This window comes from Sapajus apella, unplaced genomic scaffold (genome assembly GCF_009761245.1).
Source record: "Sapajus apella isolate SASKATOON/1434 unplaced genomic scaffold, GSC_monkey_1.0 scaffold7, whole genome shotgun sequence".
Taxonomy (NCBI): Eukaryota; Metazoa; Chordata; class Mammalia; order Primates; family Cebidae; genus Sapajus; species Sapajus apella.
Genome location: NW_022436947.1, coordinates 10161020 through 10180830, shown reverse-complemented (window position 1 = coordinate 10180830; position 19811 = coordinate 10161020). Strand labels below are relative to the sequence as shown.

The following is a 19811-nucleotide window of genomic DNA, read 5'->3' as shown; positions in this document are numbered from 1 at the left end:
TTTTTTTTTTTTTTTTTTTTTTTTTTTTTTTTTTTTTGACAGTTTCAGCTCCTGGCATCAGCTCTATTCAAATCTGGTTCAGATTTTACAGCCCTAGGTAAGTATTGCAGAATACTTTATCCATCTAGATGCCCTAGCATTTGGAAGGTTGGATTTTGGTTTCTTTTACATGAAGCATCAGGTGGGACGTTTCAAAGAAATAGATGAGCAAATGAAGTTTCAAGGTATCATGCAAAATTTCTAATAACCTACAAAGTTACTTTTAGATATCATTTATCAGTTCAGTTTGCAATGAGTCCTATACCAATTGCTGTGTTAGTATGCAAACAGATGGCAATAGAAAAACAATCAAAATAAGTTAATTTATATAGCACTGCTTTGAAATGCAGGCCGTATTACTGATACATACTATGAGATGATACTTGTTAATTAGTTTTTCCTCTCAGTTTGTTCTTTGTGGAATTGTGTGTTGTCAAGAGAATAGCGATGGGGTAGGCAGTATTTTGGGAGCACAGAAGATAGATTATCTTTTTCCTAAAAATCACAGAAGATAGATTCTCTCTTTCCTTAAAATGGGAGTTTTGTTATCTTAATTGTTCAATATAACTTCTAGTTGAAACTCAAGTTTTTCTCAAACACTTTAGAAATTGTGCATCAGTCTTCATTTAGTAGTACTCTCATTTAGTATTAATGAATTATTAACTAGACTGTAGGCCAGGCACAGTGTAGGCCAGTCACACCTATAACTATAGCACTTTGGGAGGCTGAGGCTGGAGGATCACTTAAGAGTTTGAGCCAACCGGGAGTTTGAGCCAAGCCTGGGTAACAGAGTGAGCCAGGTGTAGTGGTGTGTGCCCATAGTCCTAGCTACCCAGGAGGTTCAGGTGGGAGGATCACTTGAGCCCAGGAGGTTGAGGTTGCAATGAACCAAGATCATGCCACTGCACTCCACCCTTGGTGACTAGAGAGAAATCCTGTCTTTAAAAAAAAAAAGAAAAATCGTCCGGGCGCGGTCTCACACCTATAATCCCAGCACTTTGGGAACCCAAAGCGAGCGGCCTTGAACCTGAAGTCAGGAGTTCAAGACCAGCCTGGCCAACATGGTGAAACTCCACCTCTACAAAAATACAAAAATTAGCCGGGCATGATGGTGGGTGCCTGTAATCCCAGCTACTTGAGAGGCTGGGGTGGAAGAATTGCTTGAACCCAGGAGGTGGAGGTTGCAGTGAGCTGAGATCGTGCCATTGTTCTCCAGCCTGGGAGACAGAGCGAGACTCTGTCTGAAAAAACAAAAACAAAAAGAAAACCAAGACTATAATAAACTGGCTATTCTGCAGAACTGAACACAAACCTTTACTTGGGTGAATTTTCAAGGGCATTTTCATTGGGATAACTTATTCGTAGCTTCATTTTTTACCAAGATAGTAGTCTTTTGAAGTATGGAGATTTCCAGCTTTCCTCTGGTTAGTGAAAGTATATTAATCCCATTGATGTTGATGCTGTTATTATTTGCCTTAGAGTTGAGCTATAGTACTGAAATTTTCCGTTATATATAATATAAATCCTCTTTTTTATATTTGGAATAAAATAACATTTTGGGATATCCATTTAGTTTCTTCATTATTTGACCTTTTATCTCTTAAAAGTGAACTGTACCTCAAAGTAAAAAAGAGTATATATAATTCTGGTGCTTTTCACTGGGATGAAAAAATAGAGGTGTTCTTACGTCTTGCCCTTTATTCATAGCTAGTGATGGAGGCTTCTCTACTGATCAAGGCAACTCCAATCCTAAGTTCCAAACTCCCGAATATGTAGGATTCCTCAAGACTAGACTAGACTGCTATAAACGTGACTCCAGAAGGTTCTCCTAAGAATTTAGATAATGATTTACCACTGTTCCATACACTCGAATTTAAATCCCTAGGCTACTAGAAATCCCAGCTCTGTGATGCTGGAGAACCTAGGTATAAGCATTATTTTGGAAAGTCCATGCCCTTCTGAATTCTAGCATTTGAAACAAATGTAGTGACACCTGAATTGGGTGTCTGGCACATAGTCAGTTTGAATGATTGTGTGCCTTTTTATTTATGATACCATACCCCAGGCCCATTCTTTTTATTTATGAGTGAGTAGCAGTAAACTCTCTCTAACAGACTTATTTTTAGCTTCTGGAATGAGAATTTCTTGGCACTAATTTAAATATGTTAATTAGGGTGGTGTCAGCAAATATTTTACCTTCAGCTTAACTCCTTTCTTTTGACGCTGTCCTATTCACTGCCAACTAATATATTTTGTCAGGATTAGTTTGTTTTGTTTGGATTCTAAACAAACCTCAGATATACTGAGAACAATACAAACACAAAAGAGAAAAATACAAGAAGAAAAAAAAATTCCTGTGGGATTTTGTTTTCTGTCTTGTCTGAAGGGAGGTGTATAGTAATTAGGAAGTTGGAATGTGGGGTGGTGGTTAAGAGTCAGAATCTATTTTAAAAGTGATCTTGAGCAAGTTACTTAAACTTTCTAGTTATCAGTTTCTTTATTAAGTGGAGGCAATGGGAGTACTTGCCTCAGATTGCTGAGAGAATTAAATAATTCTGGAAAACACTTAACACAGTAAAGCAGCAAGTGCTCCATTCAGGGTACCATTACTATTGACTGCCTTGAAAATGTAAGCTTTTAGCCAGGTAGAATGAGTCACGCTTGTAATCTCAACATTTTTGGAGGCTGAGGTGGGATGATCAGCTTGAGCCCAAGAGTTCAAAATTAACCTGGGTAACATGGCAGGATCTTGTCTCTATTTTTTTTTAAAGTCACCTTTGTAATACTGGTGAATTTGGATAAGGAGCAAATTCTGATTGTTTGCTAATTTTAATAATGAGAAATTTGATTTTTATAAACAAGAAGTACTTTTCATAAGGTTTCATGCCTGTTTAGAGTTCCTGGTTCTTGTTCTTATTCATTTTCTGTTAGACAATTTTATCTTTATGCCAATTAGAATAAAAATAAAATGGGTTATTTACTATACCTTTCATTGTATAAATGAGTATTTCATTTTCTAAGCGCTGCAAAAAAAAAAAAAAAAAAGCCTCAGCCAAACTTTCTGAATGACTCCCGCCAGAAATAATCCAACTTATGTTCATCTGTTAGTGAGAATTAAATAAAAGTATTAATATTGTATGTAATGTTTTAAAGAATCAGAAAGATGGAAGGTGGCATTTTCTTGGTTTTGGAAAAATGAGTGACTTCAGAGAAAATCTCCAAAGATCTTGATTTTAGAGCTTCTGGTGGCTCTAGGCACTTTTAAGATTGAACTCAGTCACTTTGTTAAGTTTAAGAGCTATATCTTAGTTCTAGAAAGTATGAATTGAGCAATTAAACTTATTTTCAGCAAGGTATGTGACAAGTAGGAAAAACCTGGTATATAAAGCGTGTTCCCTATTGATTGAGACAGGGTCTTGCTCTGAAGTCCAGGCTAGTGTGCAGTGGTGCAGTTACAGCTCACTGCAGCCTGTACTTCCTGGGCTTAGGCAATCCTCATGCCTCAGCTTCCAGAGTAGCTGGGACTACTCTGGCATGCATAACCACGCTGAACTAATTTTTTTTTCTCTTTTTTAAAATTTCTTGTAGAGATGAGACCTCACTGTATTGCCCAGGTTTGTCCTTTTTTGGTCCTCACAACTCTTTTTAGAAGTTTACAGTCCAAATAGGAAGTTTAGTGTTAGAAATAAGGAATATACATTTAAAAATGTGTAGGCTGGGAAAAAATTCTTGTGATTTCCCCCTTACCACAAATAGGAAAATCCAGCTACGTGTAGGATGTTAAGTTAAAAGTATATTCCTACACGCATGGTGGTGTGAGTTAAGAAAATCACTTGTGCCCAGGAATTTGAGTCCAGCCTGGGCAACATAGCAAGACCCCATCTCTAAAAACAAAAAAATTATTCCTAACAGGTCACTTTTCTTTTAGAGCAGTCATTGCTTCAGTCATACTACTAGTGGTATAGTGATAGCTAATTAATATTATTGAGCATTTACTTTAGGAGCAGGTGTTGTTCTAAGTACTTTGCATGTCTTAACTGGCAATTATCCCCACAGTAACCCTATCAAGTAGCGACTTTGTGATCTTTTTTTGTATATGAAGAAACTAGGGTGCAGAGAGGCTAAGGTAACTTGCCCAGGCATAGGGCTAGTGAATGGCAAAACCAGGACTAAAACCCTGTCAGTATGGCTTCAGAGCACCTTCTCTAAACCACTAACTGTGCTACCTCTCACTGAGCTTTACCAGTTTCCACTGTTCAAATGGTTACTTTCTCTTTCCATTTTATGGTGAAAATGAAGTAAGATAAACATAGTGATGAGGACCATGAGGTTTAGAATCAATATCACCTTTTTGCCCTAGCAGTGCCATTTAAGTAGTTTTGTTACTGTTGATGAGTTTCCTAGATCCCCACCCCTTTTTGATTTTAGAAAAAAAAAATTGATTACATATAAAGCTTAAGATTCTCCCTAAACAACTTTCCTCAGTCTCTTTTATCCTTAAGTATAATCACTCATATGTGTTACATCTTTACACACACACACGCACACACGCACACACACACAGAGATGCAGTTGGTTCTCATTATTCAAAGTAGAGTACAGAGTTAAGTTCCTACAAGCCTCTGGTCTTATCTACTGATCAATTTGTAACCACATGTTATGTGTGTTTTTGTTTAAAGATTACTCATTTTATATATATTGTTGATTCACTGACATTAAGCTCATGGTCAACATCACCCTAACCCATACCCAACATCACCCTAACTCATACCCAACATCACCCTAACTCATACCTGAACCATGCTTATCTAATGTGCCTATTTTCTGCATAAGGCCTTTTTGCACGTAAGAATGCTAGACAGCACTTTGGCACTACATTTGGGGGCCATTTTAAACAGTGAAGCCACCAAAAACACAAAAATGTGGCACCAAACAGATGGCGACTGTTGTGGATAGTAAGAGCTGAAACAAGAAAGCAGCAGAGATCACAAAGTTCACCCTCAGCTGGGGACTAGTGCATATGGTGACTCAAATATTTTGCCACTTTTCACATGTCTGCAGTGACCACAGAAATAACACAATTAGTATTGGTTTGGGTGTTACAAATGAGTTTTAGCAAACAGGCAAATACACAAATATGGAATCCGTAAATGATCAAGATCAACTCTATATATGCACACACCCCCCCCCATGTAAATATAGAGGTTTATATGTGCTGTTTTAATTTATTATATAATGTAAAAACATATTGTGCAGTATAATTTTTAAAGTTAGTGATGTGGATTGTAGACATTTTTATGAAGCTACACTAGATCAGTTGTATTCTTATGGAGTGATACATAATAGGAATTTGCCATAATTTATTCATTCATCTAATGATAGTGTAAATTTAAATTTCCTCATAGGTAAATAGTAAATAAATAAAAAAAAGATGTGCCTTTGAGAGTTAAATGAGCTTAGTACATTGCCCTACAAGTTAAGTACGTAATGACTATGAGTTAATAAAAATAAATAAAGGGCTTTGGAGTCAGACAGACATAGGTTCACATTCCATCTCTTCCCTCCCTAGCTGTGAGACTTTATTGAATTACTGAATCTTCTGTGTAAAAGAGGTAGATGAATAACAAAAATAGTAATAACTTTAAGATTAGTGAATCTAAGTTGTCTCAGCTGAAAGTGGAGATTATAATACTTCATTGTTTTTGTGACAAGGAAATGTACTCATACCTAAAGTACCCAGCACATAGGAACTCAGTGTTTTTTTCCCTCTTAAGTAATTTGATCTCCAGAAGATGGTATTACTTCATTACAGTAGCATTACAGAATCAATATCTTCTTTTAAAAATGTAACACAATTGTATTTTTACAAATTCAGAACATAAAAGAGAACTAAACCATTTTAGTACAGTGCTTAGACTATACTTTCAGTGAGATATATTCTAAAAACAATAAAAGCAAAGAAATCTTGAGGTTTTTCTTGGCAGCGGTACATATGTAGCAAATCTAGAATTCGTATATATTTTAAGTTGAGCAAATGAGTAAATATTCTGATATTGCTGGGAGTCAGGGTTTTCTTGGTGGAAGAAAGGAGATATGGAGTGGGATATGAGGAGGAAGAATCCTCTGAGATTTTAAGAAATTAGAGTTAATAAAAGCATGAAATATAATCTAAAAAACATGTATGCATATGATAGGCTACATACATAGGCCTAGAAACAGTGACACCTTGGCAATTAGTACAGCTGTTCTTGGTTTTTAAATAACATTCACAGCTGAAAGGAATTAGGACTCCTGAGCTGTGTAAAGATGAATTTGGATGTATACCAGAAAGTAAGGAAGTACCCCAAAATTAATGGATACATTTCAAAAAGACACAGAAACCAGCTCAAAAAGGCTCTCACTGGTCAAATCTGGGACTGTATAAGTATCAGAATGAATGGTGACAGTAATGAATATAACATACTGAACAAGAAAAGAATCCCTGAGTACGTAATAATGTGAACAAATAAGTAAAATGGGAGGACCGGAAGAAAAAGCTCTTCTTTACAATAGACTGTCAACAACTGTAGAAGGAATTGTAGAATTAGAAAATCACCATCATATAACTGATAATTGTTTTAGCAAGAATCATCAGTGATTGCTAAATTATTGGGTGCAGGGCTGTTGGAGAAGAGGATATAGTTTATTAATTAAAAGGTAGAAAAACCTTTACCTTGGAGAAATTTGGCATATACCAACTTAACCAGACAATCGAAGTTAATATCATCAGTATTGGGATAAACTGATACCCCATGCCTTCTGAGATGATGCACTAAGGACACACAATATCACTTGTATAGTATTCTTGCCAAAACTGCATAAACTGAATCTGATGATCAAGAAACAGTCCGGAACCCAAATTCAACACATTCTACTCATAAATGTTCTGTAGTCTTCAAAAATATCAGTGTCATAAAAGACAGAGAGGCTGAGGAACTATTTCAGACTCAAGAGACTTGGAAAAATGCATGTGTGATCTTAGATTGGATTTTAGATTAGTAGGAAACATGACTGTAAAAAAGTGACTGAAAAATGGTTCTATTGGGACATTGGTGTTAAATTTCATGAATTTAATATATATTAGTTATGTAAGTGAATGTTCTTGTTCTTAGCTGAAATTAGTTTGAGCATGTAGGGGGCAAAGGTGTCTACGACTTACTCCCAGATAGTTCCACAAAAAGATTTTCAGTGGGGTGTACACACACACACACACACACACACACACACGAGAGACAGAGAGAACATATTTTTGGTGAAACTAACAAGTGATGAACCTAAGTGAAGGCAATATGGGGTGTGCACTGCACAATTCTTGAAACCTTTCTGTGGGTTTGAAATTTTTCAAAATAAAAAGTTGAAAATGAAGCAATTTGGAAATTTTTTTAAAGCATAAAATAGAAAAAGACTCTAATCTCACTGTCAGAGATAACCTTTGTTAATATTTTGGAGTATTTCTTTCCATTCATTTCCATGATAGCATAGTGGGCTTTGTTAAAATTAAGCTCATCTCAACTAAACATTTACCCTCAAACTTAAAACAATATTTTTTTTTAAATAAAAAGGAATGTGCTGTTCTTGAGGTATTGTTTATGTTCCTTCCAGGAACTGGTATCCTTGGCAATGTTATGGTCTATTCCTGTTCTTTTACAAGATTAAAACAGATTGGACCTAAAATTGTATTCTAAGTTGAATGGAAATCAGTCTGATTTGAAGTCGCCTTCACTGAACACCATGGCATATGTAACTCTTTATGGCTTTGTTTCTATTTCTCATGGCACTCAGCAGGTCTCTCATGCCTCAGCCATTTCAGGAATAGGGGAAATCATTTATTTTATCACTTAAATATCTCCGTTGTATGTAAGAAATCTGAAGCAGCTGAGATAAATATACCAACTGATGAAGACAGCATCTCACTGAATGTTCCTTTAGCTGGAGTGAACTTGATAATTGAATGTTTTTTAGAGGTTACGGGGGGAAATCCTTTAGATTAACAGTCCCTACCTTTTAAAAATGCCATACATATGCTTTCTAATATTTACTGGGATAAAAGTAGTTCATTGCCCTATCCTCAGATAATGTGTGCCTAGTAAGAGGTATGGTGTTTATTATGTGCAGGTACCATTTTACATATTGTACATGTATCTTTTTCCCTCAGTCATCTCTGTTATCACTCAGTTCTCTGAGACTACTTCCAGCTGTCTCCGAGACATTAATGATTTTAGACTAATTTCTAAAGATCCCTTTCATTTTGATTTTATTATATTTTTATTACCAAAAAAAAAAAATTAGTGGTTCAGAAGCATTAACAAGTAGAAAAGACAAGTGGAATTTCCTCAGTGGACTAGCAGAGGAACAACCTTGTAAGGAAGAGAAGAGAAATCAATATTATTTAGTAACTGAAGTGCCAGTCCTTCTGCTAGATGCTTTTCATGTAATTGCATTTAATCTGCATAATAACTGTATGAAGTAAATAGGATTATCACATATGTACAGCTGAGGAAACAAAGTCTGAAAGCCAGAAAGTCTGACAAATTTACCTAAGATCACACCACAGCCAAGTGGTAGAACTGGGGTCAGATCAGTAGTGTCTGTCTGGTTTTGAAGCCTGATTTGCTTTATCCATTATAAAGTACATTGCTGCTAGTCTCAACTAGTTTTTCTGTTACCTGTTTTAAACACAATGGATGTTTCTTTGTATCTTCTTCACCAGGGTTTTCTGATGTGGATCACACCTATGCTCAAAGAACTCAGCTCTTTGACACCTTAGTAAATTTCTTTCCTGACAGCATGACTCCTCCTAAAGGCAACCTGGTAGACCTCATTACACTGTAACTGAAGAGTCACTGGACACAGAAATGGAAAACAGGAGTCGATTTTCCGTCTTTCGGATTGCAGCTCCATTGACTGACACTAAAGCTGCAGTGATTGAGGACTGCACCAGAGTTCTGAAGGGATCTTAACCATCACAGGTTTTTACCCTTTTCCTTCATACCTGACCTCAACCCCCCTCTCTTCATCCTGTTCCTAAATTAGGCTAATAAAGTGAAATTGGTATACTTTCCAGTTAAATATATATATTTTTTCTTATGTTATCTTTTAAGAATTAATGAGTATAAAAGGAAAATTAGGCAGTTTACCCTTTTCAGAATTTTCTTTCTTTTTTTAATTGGGGGAAATAAGCACTATTAACAGATTCAGCACTACAAGTATTTTGAACGTTGTTGCTGTTGGTCATTTGGCCTGCCTTCTCATCCCTTCCCACTTCACTTCACCTCCCGTCACACAACTTCGTATAAGTGGTGTCACTTGTTTACCTCTTTACTTTATTCTTAACAAGTGTATAGTTCTCTAGGACAGTTGATGTATGTTAAGGTGATATCTGTGTCTGTGCTGACTTGTATTGTGTTACGTTAAACAGTAGGCAGAACTGTTGAGGGCTCAAATTTGCACTCTTGGCCATAGTACTAAAAATGAAACCTGAGATTGACCCAAGCACCTATCTGAGATTGGTATATAATATTTCTATAATGATATATTATTTTATAGTAGATATTACAATAGCATCTGACTTTGAGTCACAGAAACCTTAAACTGAGGAGACTATAGTTCAGAACCTTTAAGAGCCATTCTAAAAATGATGGGCAGGAGGGATCCAGTAGTGAATAATATGTTCATTGATATCTTCATAGCAATTTTAAGAGAAAATTACTTTTTCGTCCAGAAGATCTCTGCAGAACCAGGGCTCCCATTTCCCTTTGTGCTATCTCTTTGTAGTGTTTTCATTTGAGAGAGGAGGCTGAGCTTCCAGAGCTCTGCTTTTATTTATTTTTATACACATTGTCTCTCTGTGTCTGCTTGTGGATAATTGATATTTTTAAGAGAAATTATTTGTGGTTGTTCAGTGGCATACAACTGACAGGCATTTCACTAAGCATATAGACCAGACTTTGTGAGTAGTTCAAATATTTTTTAATTATAAAGAACGGTATGACAGATGGACTTTTCCCTGAGTCAGTTTTTCTGTGAGAGATAGAGGTACGTATCTTCTGATGAGGTGCTGTGGAATGCAGTGTGGGGAGCCACCTACATCTGGCTAGTGCTTACATTTGCTCAAAAAGCATGTTGTATGAAGCTGATCCCCGCCATACTAAAGCAGACTTGTAATAAGTGTCAGTTGATCCAGTGGCTCATAAGAGTGAACAGCTTTATGGAATCAAGTATGTCCCTGAGTAGCAAGATTAGGCTTCACCAAAGAAAGAAGAAATTAACCTGCACTTTCAGAAAATGTCATGTATGTATAGGAATGAAACATTGAGATCCCACTTTATTCTGTCTTTAGTACATGGTTTGGCTTCTTTTGGGGATGAATAGAAATATATTTTTGCTAGTTCTAGGCTTGAGTCATGAGTTCCGTGGCTTTCTTAGTATTCCAAAGCAGTCAACAGTGATTTCTTAAGCAATTTGATCTGTACCTTTACTTGTAAAAGGTATGCTACGTAATTCAGCACCTACCAACTTGTGTAGCTGCTGAATAACCAAGTGACTGTCCAGTCAAGTAAATACAGTTTACCTACATACTTGTACAGTTTCATAAAACTATTCCCCTGAGTGACGTAAGAACATAAAATATTAATATCACTAACATTGCCTGTTGAATCTTTTGTGGAGACAGGTGCAAGTCAGAATATTGACAAGGAAGAACTTGAATTTGCTAAGACTTCCTAAATTTAAAAGCTCTAGTTTTGCTTAGTGTGATTAAGCAAGTGAAAGTCTGTTGCCCTCCACCATTTATTTTTACAGTGCTTCTTTGTAATTTTTTTCATCAGTTCCTCAAGTGTTGTTTGGAGGAAACGAAGTTCTTGACCTCAATAATTTTATTTTTGTTTTTCCCTAATTGCTTCCCTACTAGTTTTTTGGAAAACATGTTTGTTTTAATTTCATCTTTCCTTGCTTTATTTAGGTTCAATTTCCCCCTCTTCATTTCTGGAATTTTTTGCTCGCCACCATGCTTAAATGGGGTTAAATCATGGCAAGCCATTTTCTCTTGCCAAAGTGAGATAGATATACTGAAGAGATAATTGAAAGTCAGACTCTTTACTGTGGGGCTTTAATGGGAACACTGCTGGAAGTGATTGCGAAGAATGTAGTGCTTCATATATCCAAGACCAAGATTGGCATGTTGCTCACAACATGTCACAGTTTAGTGAGGAGCTACCTGTATTTCCAAGAATTCCAGCATATCTTATAATTTAAATAATCGAATTTGCTATTTAGGTACACTGTTTATATAGCCAAGTGTGTATGCTTTACTACCTAACAATTATTTCATTCTAGCTTAGGCAAATCCCTAATTGAAACACCTAGCTAATGCTTTAGACACGTGAATTAAGTGGGATACAGTTTGTTCATTTGTATTATCTCCGGCTTCAACCTCATTCTTCCTTTTTCCTAGTATAATACATTCTTTTCAACCAGAAATTAAACTAGATATCTAACATTATTTTCAGTGCTTGTACTTCATGAGAAATGATCTGATTTTCAAGACACTTCTTAAGTGCATTTGCATCTTATTTTGGTAATAGCAGAGACCTCATGTGGCCAGTTTGATTGATTCAAGCAAAGGAATTCAAACTTGAATGCCTGCCTCTGTGCTGAAGCTGACAGACAGTATTAACTTTTACCAAGGCCATGTTTTAGACCTGGTTTTCATTTATACAAAAGCTGACCTGTCCATGTCTAATAAGCAAAAACTGATAGAAGACATTATAAAATCACTGTTTATCATAGAAAGGTTTGTTGGGTTTAGAGCTCAGTGATTTAAGCTTGTAAAACTGCATTCTCGGGCAAAATACGTATATTGTATATAAATGGTTGGGAGCTTACCATTACAGTTGATCTCTTCACATCTGCCTTAAAAATGCTATGTAGGCTGGGCTTAGTAGCTCACACCTCTAATCCCAGCACTTTGGGAGGTGGAAGCGGACAGATCATCTGAGGTCAGGAGTTTGAGACCAGCCCGACCAACATGGAGAAATCCCATCTCTACTAAAAAAAAAAAATGCTATGTAGAGATACATTAACAGCGTTATAATAAAACATTTAATAAAACAGTGTTTTAAAATCTAACCTATAAACAAACACTAGTTTGAGGCACCCAAGCATTTAATGAGAGATTGAGAATGATGCTTAATGGATCAAAAAAGCACTTAGGAGTATGTTCCTGATTTTATTCTCTAAATTATACTTAATTTCATAGTAATTACATGAAGAAGTTACCTATAATTATTCTTAACACAACATGGAATTCCCTGGGTAATTGTCAGTCATTTATTTCCTGAAAGTTATGTGAAATCCTTAGCTGGTTGAACGTTGCACAGTACTTGAGAATTACAGTTTAAAGTGATTTCTGTGGGAAGGAACCATTACAATGTATACTCTAAATAAAGTCATCTAACTGTTAAAGAAAAGAAAAAAAGATACTCTTCCAAATCCTTCTTCTAAAAATCCACATTCATCCACAATCTCATCCCTTTGCAGAAATTATTGCCTAAATTCTCACCAAGTTTTGAATTCCTAAAATAGACCCGGAACTGGGATTTGAAGGCTCCCCCAGAAAAAGTTTATGGCCGGAGGAGTATCATAGAGGGTCTGCATATGACAGTACTTACAGATTAGATTTTTGGATGCTTTAACACAAAGATTTTTGTTATCCTTGTTGGCAAAAAACACTATTATTTTGTGGTTCTGGACTCTGGTTTCTATCTCCCTGTGATTTGTTTTAATGCTGAAATGACTTGGCTATCCAGAATGTCTAGTCTAGAGGTCTGTTGGTTGAAGGTAGAAGTTTCCAAGTTTGTCGAAATAATATGAAGCTGACTAGCTCACATGAATGATGTTGCCCTCATTTGTTTTGGATGAGGACTCATTGCTGCAGTATATTGATTTCTTCACCAAATGATTTTTCTTTTTCTCAATAAATGCTGTCTTAGAGGTTCTACTTATACATGATTTTTAAAACATTGATTTCCTTCTATCCACCAACTACTGTGAATTGTTTTCTCATTTATTTTTCTTAGCAAATGTAACTTTATTCTTGACTTTGTTTAGCCCTAGATTTTCTGTGGCATTCTGTAGGAGCATTGTATTGCTTGGAGGAAAAAAAAAAAAAAAAAAAGATCAAAATCATTCTGAGGCAAAATGCTCTATTATCCTTATTTATGACAAGAGAATAATGAAATTAAAAATTGTATATGAAGGAATTAATAACATTCAGATATTGCTGTAAAATACTTGTCATTTTTATTTGGGGATAGTACTAATGAGTGTGGCAACTATAATGGAGAAATGTGTTGGCCTCTTTTCATGGCATTAGAAACTCTTGTCATAGAACTCTTGGTAAAGTACAAGTTTCATAGCAGAGCTCCTGAATTCAGTATATCATCAGGATTTCCATTTACCTTTTGTCTTTTTTTAATTGTTTAGCCTTTTTGTTTCTGTTCCTACCTTCCATGAGTAGCATTGATTTTTCAGCTGAAGTTGGAATTTGTGTTAAGAATTGACTTTAAATTTCTGATATAGTTGAATATTAGAAATGGCTTCAATTGCCATGAAATGATTGCTTTTCTTTTTTCTTTCTTAAATAAAAATAATACAGCCTTATAAATGTCTCTTTCCCTCAAGAATGTGAATTTAGGCTGGGCATAGTGACTCATGCCTGTAATCCCAGACCTTTGGGAAGCTGACACAGGAGGATTTCTTGAGCCCAGGAATTTGAGATCAGCCGGGCAGCACAGCAAGACCTCGTCTTTACTTTAAAAAAAAAAAATTTTTTTAGACAGGTGTGGTGGTACATGCAAGTAGTCCCAGCTACTTGGGAGGCTGAGGTGGGAGGATCACTTGAACCCAGGAGTTTGAGGCTGCAGTGAGCTATGATTGCAATGCTGCATCTAGACTGGGCAACAGAACAGAGCAAGACACTTACTAAAAAAAAAAAAAAAAAAAAGTGAATTTAGCTCCAATTCCAAATGATTAACGCTTATGCCAGTCATAGCCAGTGAAACCATCCAATGGTAGCTTCGGTGGCCCTTAACCTAAGGAGTCATTAGAGGTTAGAGTAAATTAGATTATCTAATAGTGCAGAGAGAAATGCCATTATGGGAAATGATCACTGTCTGCCTTTTTCAATAAAGTTTTAGATTGTGAACTGGATCCTGCTTCACAGCTAAAAGACACAAAATGAAAGGGTAGTTCTAGTTTATCTTCTTAATTGGAGTAAGAGTTGCAATATGCTGTCTGTCCCTAAACACTGCTGAGCTTGCTGGAAAACAGAAAAGCTGAACGTGGTTGTTACCTGAAAGCTGTAGAGTCAACAACAAAAAAGGGGAAATGTTTTTGGTAGGGAATTGGACCAGTTCTAAGATATCACTTATAATTATAAAATAACGTCTTCCTTTTTATCTACTTTTCAAACAGTCTCAGTGAACTATTCAACATTTGTGTGCAGTGTCCTGTTTTGCTTATCTAAGGCATTTTGACTTGGAATTATTAAACTTCAGGAACGAGCTAGAGAAGAGAATGAGGGTATGTTAGAGAAGGAAAAATAGGAGCTTTTTGCTCATGGACTTTAGAGGTTCACAGATTGAAAGGAAAAAGAAAATCCTTCATTTCTAACCCTAAAATAATTTTGTTAATGAGGTGCTGGAAAGAAGACTATCAAAAGGGCTCAAAGCTCATGCTTCTAGAGTAATCAGTAGTTCTGAATAGTCTTTGGGAAATAGCCAAAGACTATTACCTTTCTTCCCTTCTCCCAAATAACTGTTTGAGAACTTAAAACAGAAAATCCAGTGTTAATGGGCTCTAGATCTTAAGCTAGGTGAGCAGTTTCTTACATACAGCCAGTTTTCTTGATAAGGATCCAGGAGGAAAACCAGCAATAAAACATTTCAACACGCAATTTGGGGGTTCCCTTGCTTATTCACTGAGTTTAAGCTCTTGCTGCAACATGGCTCTGTACCATCTGGGATACTAGTAATCACAGCAGTTAGCTCAGATATCTGAGCTGTCTGCCACACACATACCAGCCTGAGGAGATCATCATTCTTCAGTTTCATTCATTACTTAATGAATGCCAAATTAATTGGCAGGAAGAAGAAACACTCTGTGTGCTATACTAAACAAGCCTGTGTGCATGATTAAGGAGTCACTCAAAAAGCTAATTTTGAGCTTTATTTCTCCTTTGTTAACAAATCTCAAGAAAGCCTTTGTTACAGTTTAGCTCATGTCATTTGGTTGGTTTTATTTTCTAGCCCTTTAACATAGGAGAAAATTGTCATTTCATGTATAACTTGTAACACATACAGAATTGAACTGATTAGTTTTCTTGCCTTAAATTAATTATATATCATCCCAAGGATCTCTGTTAATTCTGCTTTGTCAAGAAATAATCAGATCTGGGTTTGGCATTAGAAATATTTCATACTTTTGGTTTTTTCTTTAGGCCTCTTCCACATCTATAAAGTGATTGATTAAATTAGAGGAGGTATATAGAATAAGTTCCAATCCCATTGCAGCTGGCAGAGCAACAAATGAGAGAATCTTACACCATGAGAGCCATGCCATCAGGTGTTTGCAAGTGACAGCTATAGCGTGTTGTCTTGAGTAACCAAGTTATAAGATAAATAATACCAAGTAGTTATCAACTCACTCCCAAATTTAATAATAAGATAACAAAGTCTGAAAGGTTATTTACGAGTTGTAAATGGGGGAAGATAAATTTATTAAAATGTCATGTACTGATCTTCTTGGGATTTTTTTTTTTTTCCTTTCCCAGAAAAAGGATTTTGGTGACTAATCAATTGTAAACACTTTGCTTCCTTATTTACAAACCATCCATTTAGAAAAATCAAAGTGGACTTCCTTTCCTAAGCATTACAATTAGTCTGGGCAAGAGATGTTATGATTGTCATTCTTTAAGCCAGCTTATATTTTGGATTTGTGTGAAATGTCTTTTGAAATTAGATAGTATAGTATTAATTATCTATTGTGTATAGTCTTCTGCATAGAGTTGCAAAATAATGCAACTTTTCTGTAAACAATTCTTTATCCATACATATTTTATAAATATACATATATATACACATACATTTTTAAAGAGATTTCTTTTTTCTTTTTAAAGAGATTTCTTGCCTTGCTCCCACTCCAAAAGCTATGTACAGTTCAGTCATTAGCCTCAGAAGAAGAATACAGGAAAGCAAAGATGAAGCCCTCCTTTTCTTGTGTTGGTCTTGGGAACAAACAGTATTCCATCTTTCAAAAACGGTGTATTTGTAAACAGTTTGGGAAAGATGTTAGGATTTTTTTAAAGTCAGCTCTTTTATAAATTGGAAATACTCAGTAGTCAGAAATAAGATCCCTTCTGATAGAGATAGATCCGCAAAACCCAAGTTGGACTGAAAATTAGATTGAGAAAGATACAACTTCATCCGTAGCCAATAAAATCTGTCTTTCCAAGTCTGCTTATTAATGCTGTGTGAGTCTCTGCTTCTCCTTTTGAAAACATCTCCTGGACTGGAAATGTGGTGTGGTAGCAACCAGCTTAGCTGAAAATTGGAGAATGTTAAGTAGCTTTTATGGGACTTATGATAAAATGTATTGATGTTAGTGATTATCAAAATAGGTTTATCGTTATAAACTAGGAAATTACTAACTTATACTTAACATAGAAGAAAAACCAGTATTAAGTGATAAGACTTCTTCATTTTATTTGCTCTGCCTTATTTCCATTACCAAACATAGAAAAGGCCAGAAAAGATTTAAAAACAACAACAACAACACACACACGCACAACCATTCCTTTTTTTTTAAATCACATGGAGAAAGGACCAGGCTGGAAGCATATGTTCCCACCCTTACTTATATTCCTTTGAGCATTGCCCTTTCCTAGACAGACAATCTGAAAATAATTGTGTTGATAGGTCTCTTTAAGCCTGAACTCTGGGTGTAAGAGGTTATCCAGAAGCTTTAGGGAGCTGCCTTGCTTAGGTCATTGGAAGTTTCATCCCTAAGACTCATCTGAATTCCTAAGTCCTTTATGTACCATTATGGGCATATGGAGCATATTCATATTATGAGGAGGAGTCTTTATGATGAACTTTTTAATATGGCCATAATTAAACTCACATTCAAAAAGGATGAGCTACTTGTCAGAAGCCAAAAGAAAAACAGACACAATGAACACGAAGCAAGGAGTCCATAAAACAAGAGTTCTTTACCATGTTTAAGTAAATGTCTCTCAAAAAATTGTATTTCTCTACACATTAGCTGAGATTCACACATGTTGCACCTCAGTATTTCAGATGAGACTCAATGTGTGGAGGAGAAAACTGCAAACTTGTTGCATTCTGGTCTTTCACACCGTCTTCTGTGGCAATGTGAGGTCAGGATTGTTTCCTAAAGTACCTACATCGTCTTAAATGGAAATCATGGGACTCTAGAAAGCTGGCATGAGCTGGTTGGAGCTTTTAAACAGAAGTGCTTTATGGGTATCAGATCTCTTCTGACATCAATTGTTTCAAATCATTGTTGGGCTCTGTCATGTTCTGCAATCTTCCCCATACCCCTCATGATCCTCTGTGGTTTATCTTTTATCCAATCTTTATGGATTTCTTAGTATTTTTTTAGTATAAATAATTTTCAGATCCCAGCTTTGGTAAATGTGTTAACTCCACTTTGTGAATAAATAAATGAGTGATCTGCTGAACGATTGCAATTGTAGAATTATGTTGTATGTAATGTACATATGGAGAAAGAATGTATTTTCATTTTCTTAATAAAAAGTTATATATGGATGCTACAAGATGTCTCTTATATTTGCTCAAACTGCTTTTGAAGTGAAACTTTAAAATGTTTACATACTTGGCAGTTGTGTTTTTTTCCCTCAGAAAGATGAGTTTTATTTAGGCTTCCGAAAATGGAAAGTGATACACTTTAGAAGGGCCGTCGGGTGTTTTCCTTTGAGACAATGTTCACATAAAGAAGTACTGGCCATGCTCACCAAGTTTCTACGGGGAGGCTTCCACTTTTAAAGACCACTGGTAAATTATTTCGTGAAATGATGTTTTTCTACCTATTTTTAATGACCAGCCTTATTTTATTTGCTTTGTCCATTTGGGCTTGTGTTCCTCTTTAAAGGGGATGTGCTTGTACAGGCTAGAAACTAGAAGACTGGACTAAAATGGAAAATTCATTAAGAGATAGCAAAGCCAGAGAACTTAGAAGTGTTGTGAAGTTAGAGAAATTCTGGATCCCTGTCCCCAGTGAAGGGAAAAAGACACTTTATGGGCCAAACCTTGAAAAAAATAAGCTGAGAAATATGCCAGATAAAGATACTGGATCGCTGGGGCCGATGGTGGGACTCTCGGTAACGAAATCCTCTCCGCCCTTTCCACCTCCTGGTCTGCTTTATGTCTTCTTGGCTTTGTGGTCCTGCATTCTGGAGTGAATCGTCAGCTGATTTGATTCAAAATTGGGATCATGTTTTCTCAGCTTATAAATGGAATAATCCAAACCTTACTGCAGAGCTTTCATTTCTAGGGTATCCTTTTCGTGTGGCTCTTAAGTAACGTTTCTTTGTGTTCTCAAAACAGGAAAGCATGAGGTGCAGTGGTAAGGTAAGGAATTGGCCTTTCCTTGGTCAGTCCTCCAGAGAATTAACTGAAAGGGATCAAAATCCAGGATACCACCCTCGATGTATTTGTCAGTACCTTCTGGTGGGACGACAGCAGTAAGTAAAGAAGCCTTGGCCCTGAACACAGATGAGAGCCGGGCTGTGTCCAGGCCAAGTGTGTGTGGAGACGGTACTACAGACTGGAAGATGCTGCGTTAGGGGCTTTTCTACTGTGTAAGGAAGATAACTGAGCATCTAATGGGGAAATAGCTGTGTGTGCCCATGTTCCCATAACTTCTCATATAAGTGACTGCAGAGTTCATAGAAATTGGGAGGAAATATAAATCAAGGCAACAGTCATTGAGATTCAGAATCATTGAGATTCTGAAGGTAGTAATATGATTGGAAAGACCATCTGAGGTTTGTGCAGTCCTGGCTAAGTTTAAATCCTAGTTGATGACGATTCTTCTTTACTTTAGCACCATGTTGTCCGTTGCCTTTTACATGTCTTGGAAAGAGAAAAGGAAGAGGGGACTGCAGACTTGGGGCTTTCTGGGGCATAGGGCAGTTGGGACAGCAGAGGACAGCTTCATTACTGATTTATAGGGGCCTTTTTTCCTGTGGGCTTTCACCCAGGAAAAGCAGCAGCAGTCAGCTATATTCTTGCCAGAGACATTCTTATTACAGGGAAGGAGATAGAAACTATGTAGAAGTAGCCTGCCTAGCACTGTGTTCCTAAGTTTTGATGGTTGGCAAACCCCAAGAGGATGTTAGGACCCTTGGCGATGTATGTAGTACACATTGTACAGCTGCTCTCTAAACTTGGGCCATAGAATGGAGAGCCCCAGAGGAATCAGGAGTCCTGGCTTTTATTTCCTGATTACGAGTGACTTCTGCATAGCATTGTGCACAGTCATAACTTCTCTGTCTCATTTCTTATATTAAATAAATATTGGCAGCAGATCTTGTTTCCTAGGGCCCTATTATTTTTTAGAGACAGGGTCTCACTGTCGTGCAGGCTGGAATGCAGTGGTGCAATCATAGCTTCCTGCAGCCTCCAACTCCTGGG

At 36.5% G+C, this 19811-nt stretch overlaps 1 protein-coding gene across 9 annotated transcripts in view; it reads left to right on the top strand.

Moving 5' to 3' along the window:
- MKLN1 (muskelin 1) overlaps positions 1-17929 on the top strand; it is a 414229-nt gene extending 396300 nt beyond the window's left edge. For 8 of the 9 annotated variants that reach the window (XM_032275651.1, XM_032275655.1, XM_032275654.1 and 5 more), the window contains 2 exons: positions 43-97; positions 8789-17929. In XM_032275651.1, the coding sequence (XP_032131542.1) occupies positions 43-97; positions 8789-8910 (177 nt within the window). In that variant the 3' untranslated portion in view covers positions 8911-17929. The remainder of the gene's footprint in view (positions 1-42; positions 98-8788) is intronic. The other variant, XM_032275653.1, reaches the window with a different exon arrangement.
- The last annotated feature ends 1882 nt before the right edge of the window (positions 17930-19811 follow it).